Genomic DNA, 21,209 nt, shown 5'->3' with positions numbered 1-21,209 from the left:
AAATCGTTGGGCTGTAGCTGGCCGTGGACACGCTATTATCCATCCATCTATCATGTTCCATTCATCATGTCGGTATCGACGGGCACTAAAAACCATCCAAAGCGGTACCGGCAATGTAGAGGAGGAAGAGTTCCTCTGCATGAGTCCCGACCGGCGACAATGGTATGCCGCGGAAAGGCAATGACGGTGGCCTATCTCCATGGCCGCGCCGGTGGAACTGAGGCTGGTGCACCAGGCGCGTGGCCATCTTCGTCGTTGTCCACGGTTCGCTCCACGGTTCGTAAAACGATGCTGCCGAGGCGTTCTTTTTCCCTTTCCCATCTGTTCTCTCCCTCGTTGTTTTGGCAGGTTTGGGCTTTCCCTTTCTCATGTGTTCTCTCCCTCTCCCCCGCTTTGGCGGTTCTGGATTTTCGTTCGCATCAAGTGAAATAAATAAAACGCGGAAGCGTTGGCTGTTTCTGTTGCACAAGGTGCTTTATTTTTCGGGATTGGTATTTCCAAATCACATATATGCGGTCTTCTGTATCTGCGCCAAACACGAACTTGACATGAACATTGTTTCTGAAGTTCGAGTAATATGCCAAAGCAACTTCGCATTCACTGTTAGCTGATGTCTCACGTGGAAGATTTCACAGTAGATCCGTAGATTCACTGCACAGGCACACACATTCACAGATCCAACATGACAGAAAACATGTCCATATCCCTTTGCTGCTTGTGTAGTGTCACATGTCAAGGCTGACCCGTCACAAAGGAACCTGTGCATCTGCTATGCCGAAAGATGATGTTCCAACCACTCAGAGTGGCTTATCCATTCTACTGCATCCATGCAGATGCTTTTCTGAAGCAGATATGAGTTGAGCAGTACCTAGTTGATACCTGAGCAAGAAAGACAAAAACAGGGATCAGAAAACGTTAACACTGAAAATTCTACTGGCCGAAATGTTACGTATATGCCACAGGTGTGGTGCTATGCTTTGCTATGCTATGCTAAGCGGCGGAATGGAATAGGAAATGACTTACCTGTCATCGAGTGGAAAAACACAGTATTAATACTTCTTAAATCGTTGTCGCACCAAGCAAGCGAAGCAGACTTGCCTTCCACGTATCTATCTCTGAATTTACTTGCAGAAGTATCCAAGAGGCTTCGAGTTTTTCAGAGTCGGTATCGACGGGCACTAAAAACCATCCAAAGCGGTACCGGAAAAGATGCTTTGCGTGCGTCCCTGCTGCACCATATTTCGAAACTTTACGGCGAGCTGCTCCGGCCTCCGGCACCCTCGACACGGCGGTGCCGGCTTACGCGCGCCAAGAAAATGTTATAATTTCAAATCGACCAATGAGCGGTCGTATACCGGGGGAGCGGCCGCAGGAGCCAATGGGATGCCCTCGGTAGAGAACTCGCGCTTCGACGTAAAAATTTTGACTTTACATGACGTTTGATGACGCGGAAAGCTCGCAGCGCCTCACTTTAGTTCGCAAAGGAACTCGCGAGTTTCATCCTCTTGCCAGAACTAGCAGAAGACGTTCGCCATTTTGGTTCGAGCAGCCTGTGAGACGTCCGCTGTATTTCTAGAGTTTTGCGCTGTTTTTGCTGTGCTGTCATCAATTTCGTAGACGGCACTGAAGTGCAAGTCGTACGCGATGCCTGTGTGTGCAGTATACAGCTGTACAAGCCCTACAAAGGATGGAATCCGCGTATTTCGGTTCCCAATGGGCACCAGCTCAGAGCGCCGGTTGCTACAGTGGATCCAAATCGTCCACAAGGATGGCTTCACGCAGACTGTGAACTCACATATGTGTAAGGTAAACATACGTTAACATGTTACGCGTCTGTTAATTGATATTTCTCTATTTTGGATGGTGAGTTGTTCAACAACATACTACCCATCGCTCAGCCTAGTCCTTAAAACTGTGCAAAGTTGTTACCGTGACCAGTCTTCTGCTCCATTTTGCACCGATCCAGACACATTTTGAAGTGGACCAGTTCGAGAAGAACACAGCAGACGGCCGACTCCTCTTGAAATGTAACGCCGTACCAACAATCTGGCTGCCAAGCGACGTAGTGAATGCAAGTGACGCTAAGTTATCCCCTTCCACGACGTGCTCAAACGCTTGCAAACTAGATATGATCACGACCAAATTTGTTGATAACTGACTGTGCAGAGCAGACACGATGCGGTACGCATTTACAGCTATACACAGTAAATTTTTTTACACCCAGTTTTGCACCAAATCCGTGTTTTTCTACATAAGCACCCCTTTTTACTCCCTTAGGTGTAATAAAAGGCGTAAAAAACAGCGTAAGAAAAGGTGTTCTGAAAATTACACGGATTTTTACACCTACAGGCAAATCAAATGGTGTTACTAGAGTGTGAAAAAGGGTGTAAACACCAAAACACCCTTGTTACACGGTTTTTACTCTTTTTGCGCGAGTTAAGGGTGTTAAAATGGTGTTAAAAGACGTCAATGATGGTTTTGAGAGAAAGGCTATACCACCATCACTAGTGTTTTAGAAGGCACGAAGGAAGCACATACTGACGAGATATAGTGTTTATGGCAGGCCAAAGTCAGATGTGTGCAATTAGCTTCGTTTCGTTATTTTTCTTTTTTCCAAGAGGTAAACAGGCGTCGGTCCCCTGGCGGAAAACCCCGCCAGGGGACCGACGCACGTTGGAGTCGGTGGGCGGCAAGCCAAGCCAAGTCAAGGCCGTCGGCGCGGCGTTCGTTTTGGTTCGTCTGGTATGGTGAGGCCGCGTCGGTTACGGTGAGATAGAGCTTGTTTTTCAGCAAAGATGACAGACGTAGCGTGCCTAGTTGTGGTGCTTCATGCGGACATTAGACAAAAGTGCCTGCTTGAAGAGGACACTCCAACTGCTTTGAGGAGTGCTATCTCGGCTTCGAGAATTTTGGCGTCATACGTGAACGCCACTGACAGGATTCAGGTATGTTGCTTCTTGTGCCATACGCTTGAAGTAGAACACAGAACTACACATGCAGAGCGTTGTGATGACTTAGTAACAACATTGCTGTCACCTCTAGGTTCGGGATAGCGACTTCAGTGGGTGTTGAATTCGCGGAGGGCGATGAGATAATGCATACGGCGACAGTACCCGTCTTGCAACCTCACCGCCAGGAACGCTCGAAGGATTCAGTACGTATGAGTCGACTGTTATCCTATCTCTGCAATTTAAGCTATATTGTGATCATATAATAGTAGTGTTGCTCAGACTCTCATGCGTCCCTCGGAGCCCGCTACCATGTGTTGAAATAGCTTGTTTGGAAACTTAAAATTGCGCGTCGTTGTCGTCGCCAATGTCATATTCCTTTTCTCTCGCCACGGTATTGTTCGACATTGTGCAGAAAAGGAATGTCAGGCTCCCTTCTGGTAATTCATGCTGGTAGTTCATGGTGAACAGTAGGATTCAAGGGGAAGACGTCGAGCACTGAAGTGTTGCCTATCAAGCAAAAGCTATTGTTTTCTGTTGGAAAATCAGTGTGTATTGGGTACATATCTGCTGTGCTGTGTGCACTTGGTGTTTTCTCGCTGAAAACCGTAAAAATTCAAATTGGGAGTATATTTACATGTAAAGTTACTGAAAACAGTAAGTTGTGTTCCCTGTTGGGGCTTTTACAGACCTCCTTGCTGTCCACGCGCTGCGAATACTGTGTTCGTGCGTGAAGGGTTCCGAAGCAATAAAGAACATGTTTGTGCATTATGTAAGTATATTCCACTTATAATCATGATCATAGTCCTGCAATTTGGTAAATTTAGAGAGTACGCAGTGGTACCAGTGAATCTCATGGTAATTGAATTACTGGGTCGTGTAAAGAATATCTATCACTATTTTTATCGATATTGAAATAGATAAGCTATGTATATAAATATTGACGTTTTGTCGGTTCAGAGACAGATGTCTTAGAGGTAGAAGGTCGATAAGGCATGGTTATGCCCAACTAAGCGCAACGTACAAGTGCAATTTATTTGAAGGCTGATGACGTCGCACAAGTATCTCAAACGCTGTAGATCTGGTACCGATATTTTTTATTGAATGTCCACTTACATATCGATATACTAACAATTTCCAATATCGATGTAAGATTGTGTTCATCAATATTTTTATCGAATCTCGATAATGATATATGTGGACATTTTTTTATATCTTTGCTCCTCTACAGGTTTTCCCGCACATTTTAATCCAAGCGTTACCCAATTTAACCCACTGTTCCACCACATTAATAAAAAACACCAACCAATTTAATTCAAGCAACGTGTGTAGATATATTGCTTCATGGAAATAGACATGACCAAGAGTTTTGTGATTATGCCAATGTACCTGACACCTGATATCCGTTCTGTTAATGTATCCTGAGTTTAACACCTGATCTGTCAACCCCTGGCTTTTGCAGTGTCTTATGACTGCTTTTTGTCGTTATGAGTTTTCATGACTATTTTCAGGATTTGTTCCAATAATTTATTATATCGGATTACTGTTGCTTCAAACAGTGTCACAGTGTTTTATGACTGTCGACGGTCATATTGACATTCCATGACCATTTCCATGCCATGTGTCATGAATCGATTTTATGGGACTAGCGCTGCGTCGAACAGTGTGATAGTGTTTTATGAGTACCGATGGTCATTATCACATTCCATGACTATTTTCATGATATGTGTACCGAATCAATGTTATGGGACTACCACTCTTTCAAACAGTGCGATACAGTGTTTTATGACTATGGATGGTCATTATCACGTTCCATAACTATTTGAATGACATACCATGAATCAATTTTATGGGACTACTTCAGCTCCAAACAGTGTCATATATGTGTTCTGTGACTACTGACTGTTATTATGACATTCCATGACTATTTTCGTATGTGCCGCCACGAATCAGTTTTATGGGACTACTGTTGCTTCAGTGTCATAGCTCTTTTCTGACTATCAATGGTTGTCATGACACTCCATGAGTTTATTCATGAATTGGGTCATGACTATGCTTTGTCCGAACACCGTTTTCCATGCCGTGCTGTAAGTGTTTTATGACTTCAGACGGCTGTTATGGTATTCAATGGCCATTTTCATGGTTCTGTGTCATGAAACGTCGTTATGGGGCTATTGCTGCTTCACACAGTGTCATATAGCGTTTATGACTACCAACAGTCATTATGACATTCCATGATATCTTCATAATATCACAATGGCCTGACACAATGCAACTCAGTTTCTTCAGATCATGTCATGCGGTGTTTTATGACCATCTACTAACATCTTAGTGACCATCGGCAGTCATAAAAAAGTGCGTGACACTGTGTGAAGGAGCAGTATAGCTGCATAGAGTCATGACCCGCATTATGAAAATAGTCATAGAATGTCATAGTGGACAACTGTAATCGTAAAACAATATATGGCAGCGTTTGAAGCCGTGGTAGTCCCATAACATTGTTTCATGGTACATATCATGAAGTACTTATGGAATGTTATAATGACCGTCGTTAGTCACAAAACACTGTATGACACTGTTTGAAGCAGCGGTAGTCCCTTAAAGCAATTCATGGCACCATATCATGAAAATAGTCATAATGATAAAAAGCAGTCATAAACACCGCATAACATGCAAAAACCAGGGGTTGTTGAATCAGTATTCATAAACTTGTGATACATTGGCGTAACTATGAAAGTCTCAGTCATTACAGTTACCATGACGGAATAACACAGAATACCTTTACACATGTTGCTCGTATTAGACTACGTAGCGTTTACATTAAATTGGTTGGTGTTTGGATTATTTTGGTTGTCCAATGGATTAGCTTGGGTAGCGCTTGGATGAAAGGGAGTGACCAGTGGATTAAAATGAGCGAGAAAACCTGTAGTAATTACACAACAGTCGTACAAGTATGCTGTTGAGGCAGTGTTTCCATTTGGAAGGCACAGTCTCTTTGCATATGGGAACTGTATGAACATCTCAGACAACATTTGTCCTAGATGATAACAGTTCTGAAATTGTTATGCAAATTCCCTGAGCAGTGAAAGAAGGACGGGGTCATATATTTGTGTACTACAGTTCTATCCAATGTTCAAGGCTATTCACTATTCAACCATATTCACACTATTCACAACCAACTATTCACACCATACGCATTCCTAAACCTGTGTTTCCCCTTTCATAGGATACACCTGTGCCGGTGACACCGTGCATCATGTTCACTGGGAGCAGCATTGAAGAAGCGGAGCATATGGACCTCTATGTCGGCGAGTAGCGCCTTCTCAGAACCATCGACCTTGAAGAGGGCTTGGCTGCCATTCTTGCAGCTATTGGTTAATTCATATTGTCTACAGTGCAAAGCCGCACCGTACATTTTGAAGCCTGGAAGAGCGGTGTCTGAAAGTGAGTGACTCTCGTGTAAGAAGCCCCGTGGATCAATTTTTTCAACAGTTACGGAAAAGAGCTTGTGGATGCTTCGAACATCTAAAACATTTGCTACTTTAACTGACTTGTAGTGAGCCCTGCATCCCCCCCCCCCCGCCCACCTCCCAAACAGGCAGCCATTTCGTCAAGGAATTGGAAATTCTTCGGAAGCACGGGTGTGTTCTTTCTTGTTCTTTGGCACTGAACTCTCATAAGCATGGGGGATTACCATTCTTCTGGCAATGTAGCCGTCCATTTGTCAACATACCTGGCACAGCGCATTACATTTAGGGAAATTACTTTGGGTATTCTGTGCTTCCATTTCTAGTCTTTAGTATGTGCTCTTGTTAAGAGATAGTCTTCTATCCGTTTTCTTTTTTCTGCTTGCCAGAAAAGCTGTTTTCTTTTGTAAAAGCTGTTTGCTGGCTGTTTTCATTACCCTTTCGCATCAACGCTATTTGCAGTAGCTTCTTATTTGGTGTACTGGATCTGTAGTGGTGCCTTATGTGGATTTAAACATTTAATATGCCTTTTCATCTTATTTTTTGTCTCATTGCTGCTGTTTCAATTAGTTATGTCATCAAGGACTCAGTTCTGCTTTGCCTTCCTTCCACATACTGTGCATATTGTTCCACTCTGGGCAACATTATAAGGAATTTAGTTTCACATGTGTACATGCACTTGTACTTCGCCAATAAACATAACTTTGTCGTCATACATTGTTCCAGGCATATTCCTCACATTCAGGCACGCTGTTGAGCTGGTCGGGCTATCCTTCTTTTCCAATCTGCGGAACACCAGTCTTCCAGTGACCTGCCATAATGGCTTTCTATTGCTCGTCTGGTGCGCCAAAAATCTCAGATTATACAAGGTGACAAGCCGAGGCCTCGCAAGATTTCCGTAACCAGCATATGCAGCTATGCAACAACCAGCTCAACAGCGGAGGTCCGTGCAATGCTGCGTCCGAAACACTCCATTGTAAGGGTGTTTCTTCTGCAAAACACCCCTTTCAATCGGTGTTTTTGGCAGCTTACACCTTATGGAAGGGGTGTTTTGTGCACGTTACACCTTTTGAAAGGGTGTTTTGTGCCGATTACACCCTTTTAGAAAGGTGTAAAAAATTACACCCTGGTGTATGGTGTAAAATTTACACTGATATGAGGTGCGCTATGGGACAAACCATTTACACTAAAAAGGTGTAAAAAAATTTACTGTGTAGAATAAGGGGATGAAGTGATCATGGGGTGAAGTGCGGAGATATGGTGAGCTAGAAGGACTGGTATGTTGAACGGCGGTTGCAAACGGGTCGTGCCGACGGGCCTGCCGACAGGTGGCTACGAAGGGCTCGGCTCGCTCTCGCCGCGCGCGCCCTCGTGGTCACGTGACCTTTTGTGCAAAGAGCAACGCGGAGAACCCCAGAATACCTGCGATAGCCGAAATTGAAGCCGTAAATTCGAGGGAAATGAAGATATGCCCGTGCTGGCGTGCTGGTGCGCCACGCTGGTAAACTCGATAAACTTGATAAACTGCTGACAACGAGGTGAGCTTGAAGTCAGTGTAGGGTTCTACCCAGGAATTGGCAGTAATGTTTTCGTTTTTAATGTATGGTAGAGGTAGCGCCTTAATGTTCGAAGAAAATGTCACTCGGTGATTCTCCTGTTTTCGCACATTGCAAGAAGGTGGCGAAATCTTCGGTACAGCATTTTTAGTTACTTTTCGTTACGCCTGGATTTCGTTATACACCCCGTTCCACGCTGCTTGTCATGAGTGAATGCAGCTTGTGTGCGAAACGTTAAGGTGTCCTTGGAATTCTTTGGTGGGAATAAGTTTCGCACATAGAGACTCACTGAGATTTAATATAGTATATGCTCTGGAAATCGACTGATACCGTTCCCGCTGAAATCAGCTACTTTCCATTTTCAAAGACATAGCGATACATGTTAGGAGGACCTTGATGTTGCAAAACATGGCGTTGTATTGGAACATGAGTACAATCTTCTTCTTCTTCTTCCTCCGTCTCTGGCCAACCAACCAATCCACCAAGGAAGATTGGTCAGGGCTAAACTCCAAATTGGGCGCAAGTGTTCCAGTCGCAGATTCGGATCACTTGCTCTAGGCCAGATCAAGCCGCTCCACTGCGGAGTCTGCCTACTTGCTCCGACTCTGCCATTGGAATTCAACATTTGTTTCCTGCCCACCTCTACAGGGGTTGTCATTACAAGTGTAGCTTAGACGTGCGGCAGCAGCGCTGCCTGCACCACTACTCTAAGACACGCAACGAAACGCATCGACATAACTTTATTTTTAAGATGAGGAATGGAGAGTGTTACAAGGCATGAAAAGCTGTCATGATGCGTTTGTATTCATAATGTTAGGTTGCAAGCATCATGCAGAAAGCGTCAGACAGCGAAAGCAAACGAAAACGAAGTTAAACAGCGCAAGAGCTCGCGGCTCGTGACGCCGCTATAGGCCATCCACCGACGCTGTTTGGTTTCTCATACCCCTGTCACACGGCAAATTGAATGGCATTCCCACCGAATGACAATCGCACTAAATGACATTCACTCGCTGCTACACGAACACACGTCTTGTCATTACACGAAAACACATTCGCTCAGCGAATGCGTTCCGGGAACTCAATTCGCATTCGTGCATGCTTGTACTGTGTAGTCTCGGTACCAGTAGTGGGATAAAACATAGCGGTGTTTAGTCGGAATCAGAAAAATATCACAGACAATAATTTATCAGATATAATTAACTTTGCAGGCTTACACCTTTGGATCATTAGAAGCGAAAGTTTTAGCTCTTTCGAATGACCACTCTCGTTCACAAATGCGCAATCGGCCAATCGACACCACTTCGTGTCAGCCGTGTTTGTTTGTGCACAGCAGGCAGCAAACGGAAGGTACGGCGTCGGCGCCTGAAAATACGTAGTTTTTGCTTCTTTCTTTGCTTTGTTCTCACTTTTTTGTCGGTTATGGCCGAAAGCGTGACTCAGTAACGCATTCAGTGGAGCGAGAGCGAGACTCATGCGCTAATAAGACTGTGGGAAGACCACTTAAGTGACCTGCGCCGGGCAAAAAGGAATCTCAAGGTGTATATGTCAATGACAGAAAAACTGCAAGCTGAGGGCATCATGAAAACAGTCAAAGAGGTCAAGGCAAAGATCGAAAACTTGGGCAACAAATATTGGCAAGTGCTTATCTTCCTGAAAGTGCGTCTTATGTTTCGTACTTTCACCTCTTCAAGAGCCGTATTCAAGCGACACACGACCGAAAATTTCTTTGCGAGGCACATTGGCTATGATCACGCAAGCTTAATGAGAACCGAGACAGACCAGTCAGTAGCGGATTCTTCACCACGAAAGAAGAAAATGTGGTCGCTCGAGCCACACTGCACGGACTGTGACAAATGTAGGGCACCGAAGAGAACGAGGAATAAAGCGACAGGGGGCACGAGCAGAGAGTGCTGACCCTGGCTGCGAACTGACAAGAAGGGTCTGATCTCTCTATACATTGGCGCAGTCGAAAGTTCGAACTAAGATGTGGGTTGAGTTCCTATTCGAAAGGACACCGGACGGCCCCGTGGTCAAAAGTTGCTACGATGCCGAAGAAGCCTTCACCCTGGATGCCCAAGCAGACCAGACTGCCCTCCTTCGCTACATTGCAGAGAAACTCGATACAGATGTGGCCTCTGCAACCACAAAAGGATCCGTGAAGGTGAATATGAAACTGGTGGATTTTGATCGCCTTGTTCGTCCCCGACGGCAACCTGAACAAACCCCCACTGAACAGACAGACACCAACACGAATATGACAAAGATTCTTGGCATCGTCGAGTAGCAGCAAAGTCAAATCATGCAACAGCACAATATGTTGATCGACCTTGTACGCGACATGACTGTCCAAGGTAACCGTCATCACAGTTTGGTCACGCCCGATAAGTTTGATGGTTCCACGAGCCCTGACTTATGGATGACCACCTATGAGCATGCATATGAACGAAACGCTTGGACCAAAGACGACGATAAAGTTGACAACTTGCGCGCTCTCCTGGGGCCCTATTCCGAGGTGCCTCGCTCGCGCAATGCGCGTTTGCAAGCGACGGCACGTGGTGTGTGATGTCATCGAACGACAGCGCCGAGAATTTGGTATTCCAGTGCGGCTCGCGCGTGAACGATCCTGTCGCTTGACCGATGCGCACCTTGTTCAGCGGGGAGAGCTCAGCAGAAGGGAACGTGAAAAAGAGCAATTTTCAACACGAACCACCAGAAGACAATGGCAAAAAGTTGTGGACAGGACACGAAGAAAAGAAAATGAAGCCGTCGAGAGCGTTTGTGAGCGAAGGTGTTCCTCGATTTGCGTCGTACTCGTGCGGTAGTGCTTGCTGGCGAGGAAGCAGCAACAGGCATTCGGATGGGACGCGATCGCATCAATCCAGGAAGAAAGTACTTTACGTATGACATCACAACAAACAAGTCCGTCTGTATCATGCGCTTCAAGAAAGGAGAATGCCTATTTGAACAGACAGTCACCTACAGGAACCAGGAGCTACCAATTTCACAGTTGCCTATTAATATTAAATACCATGTATGCATATAAACGGGTTTACATTTTGCAGCATTGATGTTTTTACTAGGAATGAATATGTCCACCAGCGGAACCGGTTAAAACCGGTATGAACCGTTATTTTTTTGCTCCGGAGCAGAACCGGTACCGGACCGTTTATGATAGAACCGGAACGAAAACCGGAACGAAAAACGTTTCGGTTCGACACCCTGACTACAAGACGGTACTCTCTCAGCATTGAAGTTTGCTATCACCGCGTCTGCCGTTTTGGCGCCCCACGTAAGGCGCCACCCGCATGGAGCGTATTTGCCAGCCGAATTAAAGCGGAGCGTGTGCCGAGCGTGCCCATCCTCGCAACCGAACGACAGAACAATAGGCGAACAGCCGAAACGCTCATATCTGGCGGGATAGAAATTTCGGCAGTGAAGTGCGCGAGCGGAATCCGGCCAGCCAATAGCAGTGGCAGGAAACTGCACGTGACCGCTCTCCCTCCAGCCGCTCCAGCACGGCACGTAAATAAAAAAAACATGGCGGCTCTATTCGAGGTTGAAAGAGGTTGAACGCCTGATTTTAAGAAGATAAGTGCATTGGAACGTGAAGGTGATCGCAGTGTTGCCAATTTAGCGGATTTCCCGCTAGATCTGGCGGATTCAATTTGCATTTGGCGGGATATTTTTGAATTTAGCGGCTGGTGGATATTTTAGCGGTTTCTTGACAAAATTTAGCGGATTCTAGCGGAACTCTTTCTCAACGTACGCTCACTCTCCCTTGTTTGTAATGTATCAGGTGGCACCGTTGCGTACGCCAACATATGCGCAAGTTTATGCGCGGCAGCGCCACGTGTCACAGTTGCGTCAGCGACATGGTCAGAGACTTGCTGCAGGTGCGATGAGGCCATCTGCATACCGGCTTCAAAGTGGCGGCAGCGTGTCAAAAAGTACCGGCGGCGGCTGGCGCACATACATGTTACCGCTCAATCCGAAACTACCGAGCCAAGCTCCAGCCGTGCAGCGATAGTTTCCGTTTCTGGCGTTTCTGGTTACGGGAGGCGGTGCGATTATAACATTTGTTAGACAAAGCATGACGCAATGCTTTACAGAAAAAAGAGAAACAAAAGCTAATATAGCATTTTTATAGAAAACTTTACGAAACGCGTCTCCGTTTTCGGTCAGCCACATCGCCCTCCCCTGCAGCGCGCGGTTTCGTTTTTGGGGAGCGTCTGCGGTTTCCATGTGCGTCTTCCGACTACGTTGTATGTAGTGCGTGTTTTCAACTCTCTCAGCATGCCAAAGGTGACCTACACGCAGAAGTTCCGCAAAGAGTGGCTCAGGGACCCACTTTTAAGCTCCTGGTTGCGATCGAAAGCAGGAGTAGATGGTAGTGAAACGGCGGAGTGTCGGTATTGTGGATGTGCGATTGGTTGCAAGTACTCTGACCTCAAGGCGCACTGCAACAGCCTAAAGCATAAGAAAGCGGTAGGACATTTTGCGTCAGGACAACAAACAGTTAGTTTCGCACCTGCGAAAGCCGACGCAGCACATGAAGCGGAAGGCAGGACTGCGCTTTTTATTGCCGAGCACAGTTCCATACTCACTGCAGACCATTTGTGCGAACTGTACAAGAAAACATTTCCTGACAGTGTAGCCGCAAAGCAATATCAAATGCATCGCACCAAGTGTTCAGCAGTGCTCAAGAATGTGATTTTTCCACACTTCATGGAAGACCTCGCACATGACATAGGCGATTCTTTCTACAGTTTGATAATAGACGAATCCACCGATATCAGTGTAACGAAGCTGCTGGCTATATCAATAATATACTTCAGCGAGAAAACGTCCAGGATCGTCACAACATTCCTTGGGCTCTCCGTGTTGGAGAAATGCGACGCCAACAGCATTGTCTGTGCAGTGATGTCCATGCTCAAAAATTACAACCTCGCAGCAGGGAAAATGAGAGGGCTAGGTACGGATAACGCGAGCGTGATGGTCGGGGTGAACAGTGGCGTGTATCAAAAACTGAAGGAGGGAATACCTACACTGATCCTGATCCGCTGCGTCTGCCATTTCCTTCAACTCTCTGTTTCTGCAGCCTCCGATGCACTGCCAAGAAATATTGAATATCTCATCAGTGAGACATACAACTGGTTTTCTCGTTCTTCTGCGAGGCAGCTGGCGTACAGGGAACTGTATGGTCTCATCAACGAGGGAAAAGAGCCGCTAAAAATTGTACAAGCATGTTCAACGAGGTGGCTGTCCATTGAAAGTGCAGTTGCGAGAGTCCTGGACCAGTGGCTCGAGTTGAAGACTCACTTCGAGACAGTGAGGCTCTCTGAAAAGTGCTATGCAGCAGAGTTATTGTACGCGATGTTCAGTGACAATACGAACCTTGCGTACTTAACTTTCTTGAGGCCAATACTCGCGGACGTGCAAAGAGTCAACAAAGCATTCGAGGCCAATGATGCTGACCAAACAAGGCTTTTGAGTGATCTAACTCTCCTCCTTACGTCCTTGTTCAAGAAGGTAGTGGTGCCAACGGCAAAACTCTGTCCATTGACCTCGACTTTAGAGGGAAACTTGGACCCCAAGCCATACCTAGGCTACCTTTTTGAAAAACAAATGCGGGAAATGAAAGAAAGTGGAATGTCGTCCCATGAAGAGCTGACGATAAGATCACGTTGCGTTAAGTTCATCGTTGCTCTGGTAGAGCAAATAAGACAGCGTCTTCCAGGGAACATCGACGTACTTAGCAAGGTGTCTTTGTTGTCCGTCCAGAAATCACTAAGTGTACTAAAAGAGCCACTTGTGCCGCTACTGGAAGCTTTGAACGTGGATTCCGCCGACATTGAAAGGATCGAGCACCAGTGGAGGAACATCACACTCGTGGAATGGAAGACGACTTCGACGACACAGGCATTCTGGTGCGAAGTCAAATCGTACCGGAACTCTTGCAACGAAAATCCCTACCAGGAGCTAGCTAACTTCGCTATCTCACTGCTGGTCCTGCCTTACTCGAATGCAGAAGTAGAACGTGCATTCAGTCAGTTGAACCTCGTGAAAAACAAGCTGCGGAACCAGCTCAAACCTGAAATGGTGGAGGCTCTTTTGACGATCCGCGCGGGACTGAGACGTCATGGAAAAGGCTGCTTCGAATATGACCTCCCGGGAGAAGTAGTCAGGGACATCGGCACCCTAGCCTGTTACGATGGACCTTCATCGAGCAGCAGCACCCAGGCTTCTTGCGATGATGACCTCTCTTTTGACGCTCTTTTCTAAGTTCAATTTTCTCTATAATTTTTTGGTTTACTTGTTTCTTTTGCAAGAAGCGCAGTCGTTACATTGGTGTATCCATACGTATGTTTATTTAGATCCGTGAAATCGGAGTTCTGCCACGTTGCAGTATGTGACAATGAAAAAAGAAATACAAATGTTTTACGTTTTATCCTCTATGCATCTCTCTCACTGGTTAAGCAAGTAAAGAAATTTGAGGTATTGATTTCAGTCATATACACCGTCATTATTTTCAACTACCACCTGAAAATGCTGCTGGCACGTGGACCTTTGCAGGGAACCGTTTTTAAACTGTACTTTGGACGCATAGCGGAATTTAGCAGAATGCAGAACACATTTAGCGGATTCTGGCGGAATATTGGAGCGATTCTGGCGGGCTGCCTTCTCAGAATGTTGGCAACACTGGGTGATCGAGTGCAAAGACAATACGAAGTATATATTCTGGACAGAAGTCGCGGACAAACTTGTAAGTGTATTTACGCGTTTAAGCAAATGTAATTTATACTTCTTGGAGCCCAGAGATCTGCGTCGATTCCGGTGATAGTCGGCACAGAAAGAACATTTTCGGGAGCTTTTAAACAGTATGTATGTGAGTTAATAAACCTGTGTTGACAATAAGCTTCGCGTGTGTGTGTGTGCCGCCTTTGTTCGTGGTTTTATGTGCTTTTAATTACGATGACGGATTCCTACGTCCCTGTTCGATGTCTTGGATGTTTGTATGTGACTGAACAAACTCGATACCTACAAGTAAAAGCAATAAATAGTTGGCTAGCTGTCGTGCTTTACGTCGTGGCAGTCAACAGTCAACTATTTATTTGATATAATTTGACTGTCATAGTAATAGTTGGCCGGCATACTTTATCGCCGAGTGCTTCCAACATATTATCGCCAGTGCCATGTATCCTTTATTATTTGGCCTGATCATCTAACCGTGATTGCTTAACTAATACTGTAAACTCTGATATTATGCTTTGAGACATTCCAAGCAAAAAACGCATCGACGATATGTGTTCGGAAACATCTGTCGGGCCAGCGAGTCAGCGTTCTTCTCGCACTTCGAAGAGCTGTACATATGGTACAATACAAGTATGCTTATGCTCACCATATGGTGAGCTCACTGCTTACCATCCATACAGCACAGTGCACACAAGCAAGGAGCATGGCTTCGCGTTTGGAAATTGAATGCCTTATTGGCGCAGTCGAAAAGAGGCCAATATTGTGGAATGTCAAGCTGAAAGCGTATAAAGACGTGATAAAGAAGCATCTACTCTGGACGGAGGTCGCAGACACTCTAGGAATCCAAGGTGAGTGACTGACTGTTCACATCCATGGAAAGTATACACACCGGGCATATTTTGATAATGGTGTGGGTATGTCAGACTTGTGGAAGACACTCAGCAATTTTTTTGGGTTGAAGCTACTGAGTACCAGGCAAAAAGTAGGAGAGTGGAGCACTAATTACTGAACCTTGAAGTGTATATGAGTAAAATACAGATTACTGACAAAGGAATCTCTTTGCTTTCAATTACTACCAAGTTGCAATTTGCCAAATTAATTATCAAACAAAGAAAGTGAAGATAAAAGTGGATATTCGGATACTCTTGTTCTTCCGCAATATCTTCTTGGTGCACACTTTCAAGCAGGATACATTTTGCCCGGTGATGTTGCTTGTGTGGACACCCAGTGAAAGGAAGTATCTTACGACCAGACCACGGATTGATATGCACTGAAATTTCTCATAATACATATGCAACTATGCTAAAAATACTGTGAAATCATATTGGGAAGTATGCAGCAGCAACTTGAAAAGCTGTTTATTTTTGTACAAGTGCGACATCTCCTCAGGCTACTAGTTCATCAACGCGAATAAGGAATGGTTAGAAAATGAAAATATAACACACTGTTAGCTTGCACTTGTGGTTCTGGATTCGACACACTGCAGCCAAAACATTCGGCTCCAAAACGTGCAGATATCAAGACAGGCATAACCAGGAAAAAAAAATGCAAATCCGTGGTCTGCTTATGACAGTAGTATATCCAGAACCACAAGCCCCATTTTGTGGTCATTATTGCATTTATGTTGTGACAGCTTTGTGTAACGTTGCTGACATAAGCCCCCTTGTAGGGTTACACAGGACGGAATAGGAGGGGGCAGGGGTTTTCCCAGCACGGCCCTAATGGCTAAAACGATCATGCAACACCCCACAAAACTACCTGCACGAAGGGCCAAAACAGCTATCACACACCCAGAAATGAAAATCTTAGGAAGATCCGTGGACGGGGATGTCGAAAAATATTTGGGTGGGTGTTGGCGGGGGGACTTCAATAAATCACTCTCGGGAGTAACTTAAGAAGCTAGTACAAGTTACTTCTTAGTTTTGAAGTTAGATACTAAATGCCAAATAAAAATTATAAAATAAAAATGCTAAATTTAGATGCTAATGCTTCAATACTAGAAAAATTTTAAGATATCTTAAGATAAGACTAGCTTGAGCATGTTAAGTTATATACATCTCTGTGGTATATAATATGGATAACACTTGTTTCGTGCAGTTGACGCAGCTCAGAAGAAATGGAAGTCGATACGAGACAATTTCTGGAAAAAGTTCCAAGAAATAAGAAAAAAGAAGAGGAGCGGTGCCTCTTTTGAGGAGTGCGAGGTTTACCCGGAAGACGACACCTGGCCCTACTTTGGGCAGCTGTTCTTTTTAAAAGATGTGTGCACTACGAGGAGGTATTTTCTTTGTACACCATTAAGCATTTAACCATTAAGTACTAGCTCTGAGTGTCAGTAACTCATTTAAGAATGCTGTGTTGTTAACTCCTACAATTGCCCTTTTAATGCCACACCTATATGTCTTTCTTGCTTTATTCTTACACTAGTGGTTAAACCACAGCAGTTCATGCAAGCGTTTAAAGTGAACACTTTTGAAATGCTCAAATACTGGCATGTTTGTGCTGTCAATATATTACTCCAGTCCACCGGATATTACTGAACCGGAATGTGAATACACAGATGAAAGTACTTCTGTTTGTGACATGTCTGACAACGTTTTTGTTAAATCCTACTTTAGGACTTCTGGAAACCTCCAACTGCCTCCTGTAGCACCCATGGACAGAGCGGGGACGGCTGACACAGTGTCGTCTCTCATTAATTCATTTTACAATGTAGCAGATGACGACACTGTGCAGTCAACCCCTCTGGCTGTGAGTGATATTCCCCCGACCCAAGGAGCATCCCAGCAGTCCTCAGCTTACCCATCCTTTGAAACCTGTATGTCCCCTGTATCTGCCTCACCTGCATCCCACAGCCAGTCCTATACCCCAAACCTTCCTGCTGCACTACCCAACACTCCATCATCACCTATTCCTACATCCAGCACTGAAACCCCTTGCGCTACAACACCTCTCACAGCAGCCCCTAGACAACCACCTCGTGCGGCAGAATTAAGTAAAAAGCGGAAGAGGAGAAATAACAACAGCGAGGAAGATGCATACCTGCGTGCCATTGACGAACGCCTTCAAAACAAGCCCGATGAGCATGAAAGTTTTGCTGCCGTATTAGCTGAAGGCATGCGGAGGTGCGCTCCGGAGCATATCAATGACATGAGGATTGAATTCATACAAATACTTAAAAAATATGACAAAATGTAAATCTAGATTTAATGGAAGATTTAGGTGTGGAATCATTTGCTGCATCGGACATTAATATTTATTCCTTCTTATTTTTTATCTTAGTAATTCACATTATCTGTACTGTAGTTTTTGTGCGTATTTCTGTTTGATTTAAACACCCTTGTGCTTCAGTGTAAATACAAGATTTCACATTGAAATAAATTCAAACTCTGGTTTATATATGTGTGTGTGTGTATTGACAACTTCTAACACCAGGATACCAAGCACAGTAACCACAGCTTCTACATAGCCCACACTCATTTTCTGAGCACAATGACAGATATCTATACCGTGCCTTACCATCATTTTCATTGTGTGCTACAGGAAGAGCTGTGTTAATAACCAAAAAAGTAATGAAGTTACAGGAAAAGTTACCAAAGCTAAAATGTAATCAGAGTTCCTTGTGAAATGTGATTTAGTAAGTCTTGGACACATCTAGCATCATAGCACTCATAGAAGTAGTATGTTCTGTGTGCATACAGAAAATCAGCTTTGCTGTGATTCTGCAAAGGCCAGTTTCACCGAGATATTACTGCAAATGATAGACACATACAGATACGACATTTGAGTATGTTTGGCACAATGTAAGATTTTTTTCCCGGGAAAAGCTCACTGTGAAAATCCCTGCTAACCTTCTTCCTACTGCACAGCATTCTGGTACTAATCTGTGTGTGTAACATGTTGTGCTCCTTGCTACATTTCCCAGTACGGCTACTGAAATTTTATATAATTTGAAATAGAATATATGTAATAAAATGAGGAATTTATTGCACAATCCACATGTCCATCTTTATGTGGCTTTATTACCCTGCAACAATGCAATCAATGTGACCGCTCGCTTACAATACAATACAATACAATGCTTATTTTATTATACAATTACAAAAAATAAAACCAAGTGCGAGACTGGTAGGTTAACCTGTGTTGCAGTCCATCTCAGTGGTGTGATGCATACAGTGTTGTAGAGAAAACAATATCTTGCTGGATAGGCTCCAACATAAAAAGCAGTTACGTTAACTTCTGGTAGTGCAAAAACACAATCAGCACATTCAACAATAGATAAACTGATGTTCTGAGGCTGGAACAACATAGAAGGGACAGATACAAACAAAGCCTCAAATTGCCTAAGACTTTCTTTCTTTCATCTTTCAACATTCAACAATGTTTGTTTTCAGTACTTATAAATTAGGCAGCACTGGACACAGCTATTGCTTTGGACAGTATGGAATTCCATACCTTGGCACCAAAGCATCTTATACTATATATAAACCATAATTTGTTCGAATGTGTTCTAACATTATAAGTAATTTAAATACAAATGACTTTTTTTGTGCTGCTCAGCATTGTTTTCAAACAGGCTTTTCATGCATTCACCTTATATGGATTTTCTTTACGACCTTACATCAACTATTGACAGAAAAGGACAAGTCAATTGTGTTTTTCTAGATTATGGGAAAGCTTTCGATTCAGTTTCCCAATTTCTTACTAACACATAGAAGCTTGTAAATATTAACTTACATTTTCTCACATTATCATGGCTACATAGTGCTCAATAATCATAAATCTGGCTATGTTAATATTAGTTCGTCAGAACAGTTCTTGTGGCATTATGCTTCCTGATTCCTGTTACTGACTGATATCTAGCATGACATATTGTCTTGTGCTAAACGTTTTGCCAATGATTTAATTATATACACTGTGATTACCAATTAATTAGACATGCATAAGGTGCAAGTTGATTTAGAAAAAATCAATACTTGGTGCCACAGGTTAAATTTAAAACTCAACATGAATAATAATTCCCTCAAGATCCTGGCGTTCAGGCGCGACTTTATTAGTCTGTTATAGCTTCGAGTGTAGTTCAACTCTACTAAATTGGTGGCGCTGTGGAACACTATAATGTCATTTGTTTACAAACAGGGAGAGGTCTATTATCAAATAAGTTTTACTAGACCATGTGTGGGGGATCGATAAGTTGTCCAATTTTATTGTTAAATCTATGAGACACTTCCCTTTCAGGGATAAACTGGTATAATCAGCATAAGCTACTATCTTAATATGGTTTGATAAGGAAAACATGTCCTTTACAGAAATCATCAGACGCTCCGGAATGTCAAGTAAGTCTAATGTAAGACTAACCATATGTTAAATTTAATAAGGAAAAACTTTAAAAAAGTAACACGAGATGCCAAGGAAACTGTTTATATCTCATTTGATAGATCACTATGATATGCCTGTGTTTGATGGGATTCTTCCTGATCAGTGTTTTCTCACTACGCATATTTGTAATGGCATAATCTTCATCATGTTAATCTTGGGGCCCTTGAGCACCTACCCTCGGCCACTGCCACTCTAGTTGGCCTGCACTGCTGACAAAGTAGTTAGCATACAAGTCCCTGCACCTTGCTGCATCCCTACTATGATTGCGTGCAGAAGTGCGCTCCAGGCGGTGTTCTTCAACGAAATGCCCTGCTTCGGCATGCCAGCTCCCTTCGGTGATGTTGCCGAAGCGATCGACCTGATCGACTACTCCTGAAGGCACCCCACAACAATCAGCCAGGAAGTTGTGCAGAACACAAGCGGCCTTCACAACGTTGTCCACATTAGATGGCTTGAGGTTAATTGTCGTCAGCAGTATCCTCCAACGTGAGGCGAGAATACCAAATGCATTCTCAGCACAGTGCCTGCATAGTTGGAAAAACATATAGCACAACTACTGTACATAGGAGTCTCGAATGGATATGAAACGTCAATTTTAAGTTTAAAAAAGGTTTACCTGGCACGGCTTAGCCTCAAGTTAAAAACTCTCTCCTTAACAGAGAGACCATGTCCAGAATACGGGCGAAGGAAGTTTGGCTTCAGCTGAAAAGCTTCGTCGCCCACAAAAACATGGGGGACGATCACATTTGACTGTGGCAGTTTCATCATTCCAGGCATGCCTAGGGTGCCAGCATCTAGGTGATGTCCAAGTGCAGAAGCCTTGAACACACCAGAGTCACTCTGACGGCCCTCAGCACCCACATCAATGAGTGTGAATCTGTATAGACTGTCCACAACGGCCATTAGGACGATGGAGAAGTGGCCCTAAGTGGAAGGAACACGAGGTGTAAAACACAAGTCTTTGCAAGGAACGATCTTTTTAAATACCAGCAGTAATAAGTTACCTTATAGTTGAAGTACGTGCTCCCAGACTTACTAGGGGCGGCAATTCGTATGTGCTTCCCATCAACTGCTCCAGTGCAGTTCGGGAAGTTCCACCGCTCTGA

General features: G+C 44.2%; 1 protein-coding gene and 1 long non-coding RNA gene across 2 annotated transcripts; one reads left to right on the top strand and one right to left on the bottom strand.

Moving 5' to 3' along the window:
- Window positions 1-2,773: 2,773 nt before the first annotated feature.
- Window positions 2,774-3,654, top strand: LOC135372390 (uncharacterized). The gene is made up of 3 exons (XR_010415981.1): window positions 2,774-2,945; window positions 3,043-3,154; window positions 3,638-3,654. It is a non-coding gene; the product is annotated as an uncharacterized LOC135372390 (long non-coding RNA).
- Window positions 3,655-19,748: 16,094 nt separating this feature from the next.
- LOC135372339 (uncharacterized) lies at window positions 19,749-21,209 on the bottom strand. Its single transcript, XM_064605973.1, has 3 exons — window positions 21,108-21,209; window positions 20,720-21,027; window positions 19,749-20,627 (listed from the first exon to the last, which is right to left on the bottom strand). Exons 2-3 carry the CDS (start codon window positions 21,004-21,006, stop codon window positions 20,252-20,254), a joined length of 663 nt encoding a protein of 220 aa, XP_064462043.1. The 5' UTR covers window positions 21,007-21,027; window positions 21,108-21,209; the 3' UTR covers window positions 19,749-20,251.

Source organism: Ornithodoros turicata, unplaced genomic scaffold, assembly GCF_037126465.1.
Source record: "Ornithodoros turicata isolate Travis unplaced genomic scaffold, ASM3712646v1 Chromosome14, whole genome shotgun sequence".
Classification (NCBI taxonomy): Eukaryota; Metazoa; Arthropoda; class Arachnida; order Ixodida; family Argasidae; genus Ornithodoros; species Ornithodoros turicata.
Note: the sequence above shows the minus strand (reverse complement) of the source record. Positions and strands in the feature narration are given on the sequence as shown.

Excerpts from the sequence above, each read along its gene's own strand:
- LOC135372339 (XM_064605973.1), bottom strand. The coding sequence starts at position 21,006 with ATGGCCGTTGTGGACAGTCTATACAGATTCACACTCATTGATGTGGGT. Across the intron at positions 20,628-20,719 it reads TTGAGGCTAAGCCGTGCCAG|GCACTGTGCTGAGAATGCAT; the intron begins GTAAACCTTTTT and ends CCAACTATGCAG.